The 14,495-nt window shown below is 37.1% G+C and overlaps 1 protein-coding gene across 1 annotated transcript; it reads right to left on the reverse strand.

Moving 5' to 3' along the window:
* Positions 1 to 13,371: 13,371 nt before the first annotated feature.
* LOC27206808 (60S ribosomal protein L38) lies at positions 13,372 to 13,856 on the reverse strand. The gene is made up of 2 exons (XM_016182608.3): positions 13,699 to 13,856; positions 13,372 to 13,640 (listed from the first exon to the last, which is right to left on the reverse strand). The coding sequence occupies exon 2, from the start codon at positions 13,638 to 13,640 to the stop codon at positions 13,428 to 13,430; it is 213 nt and encodes a 70-aa protein (XP_016025960.1). The 5' UTR covers positions 13,699 to 13,856; the 3' UTR covers positions 13,372 to 13,427.
* Positions 13,857 to 14,495: the final 639 nt, after the last annotated feature.

Genomic DNA, 14,495 nt, shown 5'->3' on the forward strand with positions numbered 1-14,495 from the left:
TGTTGCAGGAGTAAAGATCGGACCAATTAAAGCCAGCTATAAAATTGTTTAGCCTCCGAAAATTTGACTTGCGAAAACAGGGAATTCGCTTTGTTGAATTCTCTGAATTTACTTTTAATACCGTACCTAAGTCGATTTAAACCTCGAAAGTAGGATGATATTGATCTTCAGGTTGAGTAAGAGGTACTACCCTGGACAGAAACACATTTTCAGGACTTGTTACAAAACATAGATCCAAAAGTCGACCAAGAGAATTTGGAATATAATTAACTTGCGACAGCGATAAGTCGAGCAAGCCGTCAATAAAGTCATGTTGTGCTAAAAGGAGAAGGATATTCGATTGTTTTTCTGGGGACCAAATTGTGCCAGGTATATTAAAATCACCTAGAACTACCAATTGGTCCCTGTCAGACAGTTTATTCAAGATGGACTGGATAGCGGACAGATGATTCTGATATTCTGGGAATTCAGAAGATGGCGGAATATAGGAGCACGTAATATAAACTGATCTGTCGGAAAAAGACAGCTTTACACATACGAATTCCGAGTTACGGGAATCGTCCAAAAGTAACTCCTCCGACGCGAGGGTAGATCTAACCGCAATTAAAACTCCACCACCCCGTCTGGAGGGACGGTCAAACCTATATATAGTGTACATACCTGGGAAGACTTCGGAGTTAAGTAACTCCGGCTTTAACCAAGTCTCTGTGAGCACTATAATATGGGATGCAAATGAAAGACTATTTATTGCTTATATTTAATTTGAAACTGTTCACGATCTTGTCCCGAATCAAACTGATCTTATTCTTAATCCTAATCCTATCAGCCTAGGCTAGAAGCTTTTCTTTACAAATTTTTTGAACTTTATGCTGAAATTATTTCACTGCATTGTGAAATTGATATTTGATGACTGTTTTCTTTTTTTGTTTTTAACGAAATTATTTTATTTAATTGACTAGCGTACTATTACCCTTCCTGGACAACTTAATCTAATCGGTATCAATTTTAACGAAAGAATATATTAAAGAAATGGAATGTTTAGGCAGTAATATTTATAAGATTTGAATTAAGTAGGACTTATGTCAAGTTCCGGTCAGTCAGGTCCGGTCAGGAGGGTGGTAGCAAAGACAATAGAATAACAAGATGCGTAACGCCGATTTTTTGGCACACGATTTTTTCGCCGTGGCTCTAGAGGTGGCTCCAGGCTCTCTCGAATTTTTGTTCCAGGGCGAGAGAGCGGAGAGCGCTACAGCGAACAGCTCTTTTCTACGCATACAGTGATGGCAGACAACTGTATGTGTGCACACGTATGCTCATGCATTGTAAATTTGACAAAATATGCCCTTCCCTTTAGAAGTTCTTAGACTTTAAATCTATATTATATTTGATCAATTGGCACCATGCGGTTCAATTCTTGTTTTGCATTGCCTTAACGTTATTATTATTTATATAAATTTTAGAAACAGTAATAGCCGGAATAATAATATCACGAAAACAAATTTCAAAAATTACTTTATATTAGAATATTTGTCATTAGAGTATTCAGCTTACGACGTGTGAAAAATTAATAAGCAATGATTGTTGAGTGCTTGTGTCCGCACTTCGTTCCTCAAGATATGACTTTTGGAATAAACAGTTTTCATATTTTTATTTATTTTATTTTCTACTACGTATTATTTTTATGAAATATTAATTTCTCAATGTAATGTCTTATTTCTGGAAAATTTATCTTTTAAATAACAGTAGTTATAATATTTTCCTTTGTATTTGCTTTAATTATTTAGTATATTTATTAAGTTATTTGACTTAATATGACGTACGTAAATGAACAATTTTTATTATTTACAATGCACATTAGATTCAGTTCTTTTTTAGTTTTTTTTTATATTCCAATTTGATATTTTTAAAAAGCGCGCAATTTCATCATATTGCTACGAAATTGGCCAAAACTCCCCAAATATGTAAATTCGTTTCTTCGATCAGAATTGATTGCTTCCCTAAATCGTCCCGAAACTGCTCCCTTGGTCGAGCCAAGAGTGAAAACGATGCTCCATGGTGGAACGACCTATTGGAGAAGTTACGGAAAGCGACCAGGCGTCTCTTGAACAAAGCAAAAAGAGAAGGGAACTGGGATGCCTGCCGGAATAAACTGACTATGTACAACCATGAGATCAGGAACGCCAAACGAAGGAACTATAGAACCTTCTGTGAGGCAATAGTAAACACATGTGAAGGCGCAAGACTTCACAGAGCAATCTCTAAAGGAGTTCCAGAATCAAATCAGGCACTACGTACGGAGGATAACTTCTATACTATAGGAAGTAAGGAGAAACTTGTGCTACTACAGGCAACTTACTTTCCGGGAAGCACGCTTCAAACGCATGGGAATACCCCGGTAACGGCGCAAAGTAGACCGTGTGCTACTGATTGGGCCAAAGCAAAATCAATAGTAACAACGGAGAGATTAAGATGGGCAATAGGTACATTCCAGCCCTACAAATCTCTTGGTCCAGATGGCATTCAGCCAATCCTGCTACAACGAGCGCTAAGTCAGCTCGCAGTGCCGATCAGGAAAATACTGATCAGCAGTTAAGCTTTAGGACACATACCTACTGCCTGGAGTATAGCGAAAGTGGTCTTCATTCCAAAAGCTGGAAAGAAAGACATCACTGATCCGAAGTCGTTCAGACCCATCAGCTTGACATCGTTTTTGCTAAAAACGTTGGAAAAGCTAGTGGATATCAGAATTAGAAGCACTTTGCTTGTAGAGCATTCGTTCCAACGGACGCAGCATGCCTACAGGGCGGGCAGATCAACTGATACTGCCCTATATCACCTGAAAAGCCTTATTGAGGATTCACTTACTCATAAGGAAGTGGCGCTATGTGCCTTCTTAGACATACAGGGTGCATTCGACAATACCTCTCATGAGGCGGTCAACGCATCCCTGGCAAGAAGAGGACTAGATGCAACAACCAGCAGATGGATCAAATCACTACTGGCATCTAGGCGAGCCATGGCCACTATAGGTGGACAGTCGTCCACAGTATCTACCACAAGGGGATGCCCCCAAGGGGGTGTCCTCTCGCCTCTCTTGTGGAGCTTGCTGGTAGACTTGCTGGTAGACGAGTTGCTGGACAGACTGACCCGCAGAGGTATACTTTGCCAAGGCTATGCTGACGATATTGTCATTATAGCCAGAGGTAAATATGAGGAAACACTCTGTGATATCATTCAACTGGGCCTCAACGTGACCAGCGAATGGTGCAAGGAAGTAGGCCTGAGCCTAAATCCTAGCAAAACTGTTATTGTTCCTTTCACTAATAGGTACAAGCTACAGAGAATGAAGGCAATAACCCTGTCAGAATGTCACATAGAGGCCAGCAAAGAAGTTAGGTATCTTGGGATAACCCTCGACTCCAAACTTAGCTTCAAAACTCATGTCGATAACACAATTGATAAGTGCACCAGAGCACTTTTCACGTGTAGGAAAATTGCTGGAAAATCGTGGGAAACCTCACCACGCTTAATAAGATGGCTGTACCTCATGGTAGTCAGACCCATACTAACCTATGGAGTAATAGCCCGGGGTGATAGGGCACGCCTTAGCACCACTAAGGTGAAACTTCTTAAGCTCCAAAGAATGGCCTGCATATGCATGACAGGAGCAATGCGCACCTGCCCCACTGCAGCCCTAGAAGTAATAATGGAGGTAACGCCGCTTCATATCGTCATTGAAATGAAACGGAAAGCCACCCTAATAAGAATTGAGGGAGCAGGAAGTGACTGCAACCTCACAAGAAAGGATGCTGAAAGCCTAAAAAGGGATAACCCTTTGCTGATGCAACCAAGGGATGAGATGCCAGCTGAGCACAGGTTTGCTCAGAACTTCAGCACTCATTTCAGTAATAAAAACAGTTGGATAACCCTGGGGAAAGTACACCCTATGAAACCATAACCAATAAAGTGGTATACAGACGGATCCCTCACCGTCGAGGGAAGTGGACGGGGGGTTGTAGGCCCCATGTTAAAATACCACAAATCAATGGGCAGATACACAAGCATTTTTCAAGCTGAAGTCTGTGCTATTAGACGCTATGCGGAGTTTTAATCTGCAAAGGAACTATCGTGGCATGGACATTGCTATACTGCTATACTAAGATAACATCTAAGCTAGTAAATGAAGTGAGAACAGCCCTAGACAATCTAGGAGCTGTCAACAAACTCACAATAAGGTGGGTCCCGGGACACAACAACATCCCGGGAAATGAGCTAGCGGACAACCTAGCCAGGAAAGGGGCAGAGAACCCTCTAATTGGGCCCGAACCATTCTGTGGTGTTAGTCACCACAGAGTACTGGGCTTACTTAAGTCAATAGAGGAAGAAAAACGTCTGTCCTTCTGGGAACACCTACCAGGACTTAGGCAGTCTAAGATTCTCCTCCGTGAATATAACCATAAGAGATTCAAGACCTTAATGACACACGGGAAAACACCATTTTAACTGGCCTTCTTACGGGGCACTGCCGACTTCGCAGTCATTTGCATAAGATTGACATTGCAGACAGTGAACTCTGTCGCTTCTGCTGCATGGAGGACGAGAGCTCTGTACATATTATATGTGACTGCATGGCGCTTTCCATCAGGAGGAACAGACTCCTGGGCATGTATGTAGTCCCACGGGAAACAATTGCAGCCCTGAACCCCAATAAAATTCTGGCATTTATACAGTGCATAGGACTTCAGGGAGATCTTTGAGTCATGGAGGGGTAGTACAATAGATGAGAATGGGTCGCAGTACACATTGAAACCCACTTAATAATAATAACTTACATATATCGCCAAATTAATCGCTTACGGGCCTATTATACACTAGTGGGCATAAGTATTTAGACACCATTAGCTTCCAACTGCCGGGCTATGCTTTTCAAAGTACAGTCAAATAAATAATAAACTATTGATAATAAAACAAAGGGTGCAATTACAGTTACACGCGAAAGGTATGTTTTGTCGTTCACCTTTTCAATTATACATCTGCTGATAAGAAAGCTAGACAGACAACGATTTGGGCGATTGCAAAAGTATTTAGACATCACATATAATTAGTTCGCATTGATTGTTGTTCGAAGAATATCAAATTTTTGACTTTTTCAGATCAATTGAACATTTGTTCTTGATAACGTGTTACTACTTACTTTTATTTCATTCATTAATTTTTTAAACATGGGGAAAACAAGGGAACTGAGCGAATTTATAAAAAAGGAAATAATAATTAAGTATAACTCTGGTATTTCGGTACAAAATATCATTGATTTATACAAAATTCCACGGGAAACTATGTATTACCAAATAAAAAAAGATAAAAATAACACACACAACCAATAACGTTGCGCTTAGTGGCCGACCAAGTAAAACAACTCAAAAGGACGATGGTTATATTTTACGGAAGTTTAAGCAGAATGTTCTACAAACTCCCCGATCGGTTGGTTACCAAAGAACTAAAAGAAGGAGCAGAAATCAATATCAGTGAAAGAACGGTTCGCAGACGTCTTAAGGAAGCCGCTTTTGGAACATATGCTAGCCACTAATAACTCCACGAAATAAGTTAGGCGCCTCGACTTTGCAAAAAAATATGTTGGTCAGCCTGCATCATTCGGGAAAAATGTTTTCTGTAGCGATAAAAGCTATTTGAGTTTCACTGCCCAAAAAAAAAATTTTTGTTTGATTACTGAAACAATATCGGAAAAAAGTGGCAGCTGTATGTCAGAGAATAAGTCATTTAGGAGGGCCTGTTTTGTTTTGGGGATGCGTAGCCTTCACTGTCTTGGGAGATTTAGTGAAGGGGAACTAAATTTAGTTTAGGGAACTAAATATTTGGATGTCCTTAATAATCATGCATTCCACATACCCCAGCAGAAAAATGTCACCTGTCATAAGGCCAAACTGATTACGCAGTTTCTAAAAGATGTTGGCTTAATATCCTCTGGTCATATATAAAAAAGGCATGCAAATTTATCTAGAAGTCGCGAAGAAACGATTTTGGAAATTCAAGTCTTACGGAAGGATATTGTAATAATAATAATAATAACAGTCTGACGCTAGACGCTAAGGGAGGGTATATTTTTTATTAATTTGATATAATTTTTTAGTAGACTTATTTTCTTTTAAATTTATGTCATTTAAATAATTTGTATATATACTTCTGTGTTCATAAAAATAATAGTGCGAGGGAAACTAAATAATACAAAGCTATTTTTCCATATCCCGTTTATGAATCGACTTTTTATTCCAATTATTTTTGTAAAATGGAATGTGTAGATAGGAAAAAAAGATAATCCCGTTAGTTTTTCATGTTATCCTTTTTTATTTACATTCTTGAGCAAATTCGCAACTTTTGGGCTGTTCATAAGAATAGCGTATGATATTATAGACCAAAACGCATACTTAGTGATGTCTAAGTGTGAGTGATGTCTTAGTGATGTAAGTGATGTCTTAGTGATGTAAGTGATGTCTTAGTGATGATGATGGGTTGGAAAAGATATCATTGATCTTTGTCAAATTGCGTAAATGCCCATTTGTAGTATCGGCGGATATTCAAAAATGTCCCGGAAAATAAACATTGATGAAGATGATCAACAATATTTGCACATTTTGTTGAGAGGTTCTCCAAATATTAAAAAAAAATTAAAAAGAGCACCCTACTTATCCTACACCTACTTATCACCCCAGTTATCGAAAAGAGAGACTGAGAGACGAACGAGCTGATAACCTGGAGAACGATGCTGGATTCGTAGCACTCACCACAAGGCAGTGGTTTTCCATACGACCAACTGGAGTCTTAGAGAGAAAACAACTGCATCAACGACGCAAACTCAGATGGCAAAGTCAACCCCAGTTCGCAAGAATACGGCAGTTCGGACGACGAAAATTATTAGACCAAGACAATGCCGGCATAAAAAATGATCACAGCGTTGACGAGTACACTGTATACAGGCAACAGCCACTCGGATTTCCAGGCAAAGATAATGCGGACATCGTGATTTTGCTTTGATTTTTGTTTGCATGCTAACTATGGAAACACAGTTCAACCTTAGCTGTGCAGCAATATAATAGTTATCTATGCAAATCAGCTGCGCGAGCATCTAAGCTCTCTCCTCTCTCGCTCTTTTTTTTTACTCTCTCTGGCACCTACATTAAGCGTTCTGCTGTTCACTGCAATTAGGTCACTCATGCAGAATTCCAAATCACATGCGACAAAAAGAGATGCAAAAGAGTCGACGAGCAGACATATCAAGCGGCCGTAAACTCATGTGGTTAGCGATATCATCAATTCCAGACATTTTACATTCAGTGTCTAAATTGGCGCAGCGTAACAAGGATCCGCACAGTGTGCTCTGGACAGGAGTAAAACATCAGAATTATAAAAATATCAATGAGGCTCTATCGGTTACTTCGAATCTGACTGAGAAGGTGACAAAACTGATAGAAAATAGTACACAGGATACCTGTTCTATCTGACTGAAGGACCGATTTCATAGAAATCTGAAAATCAACGCATCGTATCTGCGGAATACATGACAATATCATCCACATGCAAGGAGGCCATTTCATTTAGAAGAAAATGAAATATCGACAATAATAAATACTGACAATTTAGAGCTCAGCAGTTGACAAGGAATCCTGTGCAGCATTCAAGGACGAAACATATTTATATGGGGTATCACATGTTAAGGAAGGGCAGATTGTTTTAAAGTATATCCAACTAAACAGATGGTTGCAGATATATTAACGAAGAACTTTCAGAAGCAAAAGAATTGTAAGGTTACAAAGAAGTAAAGTTTGTATTGAAAAAAATTATGTGAGTTTGTTTATCGAGTAAGGCTACTAAAACTGGGGAAGCACTATAGCTGGCCAGCTAATATATAAAAAGTTTAAGCAGCTTATGTAAATTAAACAATTATTAAGTTATTTAAAATAATAATTATTCTTCTTTATTAGGTGCATCAGAATACGACTGATCCCTTTTGAGCTCTGTCTAAAACTAAAGTACAATTTCATATTCAAATATTTATAACGTCACTTCTGCCGCTATTTCTGCCAACGTTGCGCCTCGTGACTTCTCACACCACCACGTCCAGAATGCTAACGCTGCGCCTGTGGGGACTTGTGGGTGTCCGTTTACAGTAACCGCAAATTCCGTTGATTTATCGCAATAGATTCGGACCGGAATGACTTAGCATTCAGTTCAGTATCATTGACCTTGCTTATGATATCTTGTACATGCTGCTGCCCGTATTCATAAGTCCACTTGTCCACACAAAATAGAATAAAACTGTTAATTCAGTCTCAAACTGATATTGGAATAAAACGGTTCAACAGAAATTCCTTTCGTGTTTTCTTTTTATCAGATTGGTTCAGAGGCGGGACTGCACCTTAATTCGACTCTGTAGGCGCGACGTGAAATCGGAAGTATTGTTCCAATACTTAAACTGTCGCAGTCGGTAGAATAACGTAAAGAATAATGGATGCGAAAAACTAAATTTTCTAATTCCTGTAATCCGCCAAAGAACTTACGTAGTGATACTATGAAAGTTAACTGCTTCTACACATACACTAAAAGAATAGTTCAACTCACGACTGTTTAAGCAACAGACAATTTCCAGAATTTACCGCTGTTATAAATCCAAAATTTCCTTGGTTACTCTAAACAAATTGAAGCAAATGAAGAGAAAAAAAAATTTGAATAAACCTTAAACTAAATATATTAACAAGTGAACAATAATTTAATTTATAATAATATCAATACCAATATCAATACCACTAAAAAATGCATGTATATGACGAACTATTGAACAAGTGCATATAAAACAAGCCGGAGATATAACGTGAAAATTTTTTTACTGTTGAATAAATTTAAAATAAACTAAAACAAGAGAGCAGAGAGCGAATATCAGATAACCGTTACTCAGATAGTGTGAATGCGAACGCGAAAATTAATAATTTTGTTGGGATATCGATAGATATTGGGGAACAAATTGGCAAAAAGTTTTTTTGGGAAATCGATAGAAATGCACAAGACTAATAAAAATATTGAAAAATATTAACACATTTTTCAAAAGTGTGGGTCTGGCAGTTTTGTGCGGTTTGTGGGTGTGGCAGTTTTGTCCGACTTGTGGGCGTTAGTATGGGCGTGGCAACATTGGTCAACAAACTTGCACTGCGTATGCTGTATGCTGAACCTTCTAGCTTTTATAGTTCGGGGTGGCGGACATGGCTAGCTCGATTCGGCTATTGATCCTGATCAAGAACATATATACTTTATATGGTCGGAAACTCTTCCTTCTGCTTTCATACTTTTCAACGAATCTAGTATACCCTTTTACCAAAGACACTGGAATAACAAGATTCGTAACGGCCATACATTGGTTTGGCACTATGCAGCCACTTTTTTGGTGAAGGCCAAATTTGCTCTGTTTCCGCTCGCTTACGCTGAGAGCGTAAGAAATCTAAAAATAGAATTTGCTTGCTTGTGTGAGTAAAAACAAGAGTCAAGAACGCGTATATGTGTGCGTGTTGTGCTAGAAGACGATTTTCGGGCCGAAATCAATTCTGATCGAAGAAACGAATTTACATATTTGGAGTTGTGGCCAATTTCGTAGCAATATGATGAACTAAAATAATAATTAATATAGAAAAAAAAGCTGAATATAATGCGCATTTTAAATAATAAAAATGGTTCATTTACATACATCATATTAAGTCAAATGACTTAATAAGTATACTAAATAAACATAAATTTTCCAAAAAGAAGACATTACATTGAGAAATAAATATTTCATAAAAATAATAATTATTTTTTAATTTCATAAAAAATAATAATTTTATTAATAAATAATACAAAAAATAATATATCATAATAATAATTCATAAAAAATAATAATACGTAGTAGAAAATAAAAATTAAGAAAATAAATAAAAATATTAAAACTGTTTAGTGTGAAAGTCATACTGGAGTCAACTGGAGGCACGAAGTTCGGACACAAGCACTCAACAATCACTGCCTTATTAATTTTTCTCACGTCGCAAGCTGAATACCCTAATGACAAGTATTCTAATATAAAGTCTTTTTCGAAATTTATTTTGTGATGTACATAGATTCGGCTCTTACTATTTCTGAGCCATATTTAAATAATAATAACGTTAGGGCAATAGAAAACAATAATTTTTTACATGGTCAATTGATCGAAAATAATATAGATTTAAAGTCTAAGAACTTCTAAGGTGAAGGGCATATTTTGTCAAATTTGCAATGCATGAGCAAACGTGTGCACACATACAGTTGTCTGCTATCACTGTATGCGTAGAAAAGAGCTGTTTGCTGTAGCGCTCTTCGCTCTTTCTCTCTCGAACAAAAACTCGAGAGAGCCTGGAGCCACCTCTAGAGCCACGGCCAAAAAATCGCGTGCCAAAAAATTGTATGGCGTTACGCATCTTGTTATTCTAGTGTCTTTGCTTTTACTCTACAATTAACGGGTATTACTATCAAAAAAAAAAAAAAAAAATTGTAATCTGTAACCATCTTTATAAGTTTTTTTTATTTTTTGACATGAAATGCCCTGCGCAGGGAGCTGATAGCGGTTTTTGAATAAAAAGTGACGGCGTGGGACGTGATTAAACAACTAAAAGAAAGACAAATATCGCCTGATTAAGGCACACTTCATTATTAAATCGATATGTTTGGCATTTCAAAGCAAACAATTTAACTGATTCTGATGTAATACGTTCAGTTGGCATGGGTCAGGCAGCAGACCCTCGAGAAAAGCCAATGGGAACTCCAAATTAATTGGTAACAGAAGCTGTAACGGCCTCCAGCCTCGGATCAAGCAAATTTAATTGAATTGAATTTAAATTGCCCAATAGATACCGGTTCAGCGGAACATATGGCCACTAAGATTTTTTTTCAAATTACCCATTCAAGAGAGAGTAAGGACAATACGATTTTTTAATACACACTTTTTAAACTAAATACGACTTGCTTTTAGGTCGCCAACTACTTGGCGATTGAACCTCATCAGTAAATTACGGACCCCGTACCGTTACAATATACGGACAGGTGCACGAAATTATCGATGCTTTCCTACCCTCAAAAGACATACATGCTCAAGATACGCAGAGTAACTCTTTAAGAATAGACCATTTAAACTTCAAAGTGAAATCTAGAAAGAGAAATTAGTCCTCAATATACAAAGAGAGACCCACTCGCATTCACTAATAACGTAAACACACACTAATAATGTACTATAACCTAATGTACTAGAAAATCTTAAGGCTACGGTCCCTGGATAGATACAGACGTATAAAGTAAAAAAAAAAAAGTTTAGATCAGGGAATGAGCCGCGAAAGCAGTTCCCCTATTTTAGCCCCATTGTAGTAGTTTCTAAGAAAGCAGTCGCCTCCGGACATAAGAAATATAAAATATCCGTAAACTCAATGATAGCAGAAATATACCTAATACCGAATATGGAGGAAATCTTAAGCAAGTTGGGAGGATGAATTTATTTTTCTACAATTGTCTTAATTAAAGGGTTTCACAACTAAGACAGGGCACTACGAATATACTCGTATGCCATAGGCTGAAAAACGACCCAGCTACCTTTCAGGGATGTAAAAACGACGTACTTCGTCCCCTTTTAAATAACATCTGTATGATATACTTAGACGACATTATCGCAGAAGCCTAAAGACTCCAATAGACTAGACTAGAAGACTTCAATTATGTTATAATTTCAATGTTCGAATGAAAAGCTTCTGGCCGCGATTGATTGGATCAGGATTAAGAATCAGTCTGAATCGGAATGAGATCGTGAACAGCCTCAAATCAAAGATAAGCTAGTAATAAAGTGTCTTGTAATAGTATAATTGAGAATGTCTATCACCAAATAAATATTAAATAATAAAAAATAAAAATTATTTTTTTAAATAATTAAAACGTAACAATTTTAATTTACACAGATACCTAAAAATGAAAATAGTAACCGAAGTAATAACTGAGAAGAAAATGGAATACCTAGAAAAGCTGACCACCCATCCGAATCCCCTCGCAAGAAAACTAATCCCAGTATGCTGTCAAAGCCGGCTGCACCGCAACGACCAACCAGCCCAGCAAAAAACTTATTAGGACATTAATCACGAACAATATCACTAACTGAATGTTAACTAAGCTAGATTAAGATTTGAGTACTTGTTATTAGTCTCTTAAAACAAATGGAAAAAAATTAATAAATAATAAATAAATTTCGCGTTCGAATTCAAACTAGCTGAGTAACGGGTATCTGATAGTCGGGGAACGCGACTATATCACTCTCTCTTGTTATAACCGTTACTCGTAGAGTAAAAGGGTATACTAGAATCGTTGAAAAGTGTGTAACAGGCAAAAGGAACCGTTTCCGACGATATAAAGTATATGTATTATTGATCAGTCAGTCCGTATGAACGTCGAGATCTCAGGAACTATATTAGATAGACGGTTGATAAACGCAGCGCAAGTTTTGGCCACGCCCACAAACCGCACATAACTGCCACGCCCACGCTTTTTAAAAATGTGTGGATATCTTTTCATAATTTCTATCGATTTGCAATAAAAACTTTTTTGCAAAAAAAATTTAGAAAATTGTCCTGAGCCAGAAAGGATGACAGAAAATAAAATGTGTTAAATGAACGAACTCCACGATATAAGCTGCGACACGGAAAAGGTTTCATTTAGTTTTTGTTCAACAATTGTTTCGTTTTTAAATAAGCTGTGAGCCACTTTAAGTAATGAAATGCATTATTAGCTCTCCTATTAACTGAGCGACGGGAACCATAGAGATTTGTCGGTGTCAATATTTTTCCAATATAAGTTACAGATATGATATTTTACAAATTAAAACCAAGAAATGGAATTATGAAAAACGAACGATTTTCCATTTATTTTTCGGGAACTACGCCAGCTTAATTATATAGTAGTCTGATCCGAACCAGTCCTCCAATAAAATATAAGGCTTTTGGTAATTGCATTATAACTGAGATACTAAGACGTGGATCTGATTGATACTGTGTATATATACATTACACAGTAATAGAAACTCCTTTACTCTTACTCTCTTACTAAAATCAATATATCCCATACAAGGGTATAACAAGAGAAGCGAGTCATCAAGTATTTACAATGCACGTGTGCCAACTCGACTATTCCGTATGCGCTCAATGTAAAGCTGCCAAGTGCTGACCCAAAGCTTAAAGGCTACATATATCGACTGAACCTGATCGATTTATATATACGTTTTTCCTGTACGTCAATTTTAGTTATAAAATAATTAAGACTAAATGTATATTAGGTGTTATTAATTCATTTTATTATTCAGACAAATTTATCGCGAATCAAAATGATTATTTCACCTCCTTTACTTGAAGTCCTGGCGGTAAAGACTGCTTAATTTTGTCAGCCTTTTCTTTATCCTGTACGACAAGGGTGTAAAGGAACCTCGAACAACGGATCTTAAATTTGGTGTTAGAGGGATTTTTTTTTATTTTTACAGCACGCGCATCAGAACGGCGTGCCTTATTGAGAAAATCTTTTACTTCTTTAATTTCCCGCGGCATCTGTTTCAAAATATATATAAACAGTGAAACAATACATTATTTTAATAGAATAACTTACATTAAACCAATTTTAAAAATATTAATCCACAAAACTTTTAAATTGATCGTTGTTGTTCAAGTAGATAGAAGGAAAAGAAAGTGTCTTAACTTCCTGTTGACGATTTGTATATAAAGGGTTGCATTTTGCTAAATCGAAATCGATTGAGACCTGTTTTATCTTCGGCACTAAAGTTCCGCTGAGGTAACGTTTACACTAGACACCATCTTGCTTTTATAGGGCTGGCATAATAATACTTGACTGTTGAGCAAATGGAATTCTCGGTTTCTACATATTAGTTATTGCTATTCATAATGATACGTTTAATTTTTCATTACCATCCTAGCCATTTCCCACCAAAATAAGCATATGAAAATTATAATAAAATCATACTTAATTATCGACAGCTTAAACTATATGAGGCATCGATAATCGAATTCCTCAGAATTTTACGATATTTGTTTGAAATCGCAAAATCTGTGCTCCTGTTTTCGAATTCGAAAAATATTTTCGACATGTAGAACGATCACTTTTGTCTGGACGAAACCTTATATTAAATCAGTTCTTACATACTAGGTAATAAATTGTTGACTCAGTGGTGCATTGATGTTTATTCCACATCACCAAAAGGTAATTCCGCCACTTAGGTATTTTCTAAAAAACTTATTTCTGACCCCACCTCAGATTTGACATGAAAGATTTTGCCGTCGGCAACAAAAATATTTGATTTGGCAAGGGCTTGATAGGTTCGTCGTCAAAAGTTATCGCGAAGTTTGCCATACTGATGATGGAACGAAGCAAAGGTTTCCGCTCTTATT

This window comes from Drosophila simulans, chromosome 2R (genome assembly GCF_016746395.2).
Source record: "Drosophila simulans strain w501 chromosome 2R, Prin_Dsim_3.1, whole genome shotgun sequence".
Taxonomy (NCBI): domain Eukaryota; kingdom Metazoa; phylum Arthropoda; class Insecta; order Diptera; family Drosophilidae; genus Drosophila; species Drosophila simulans.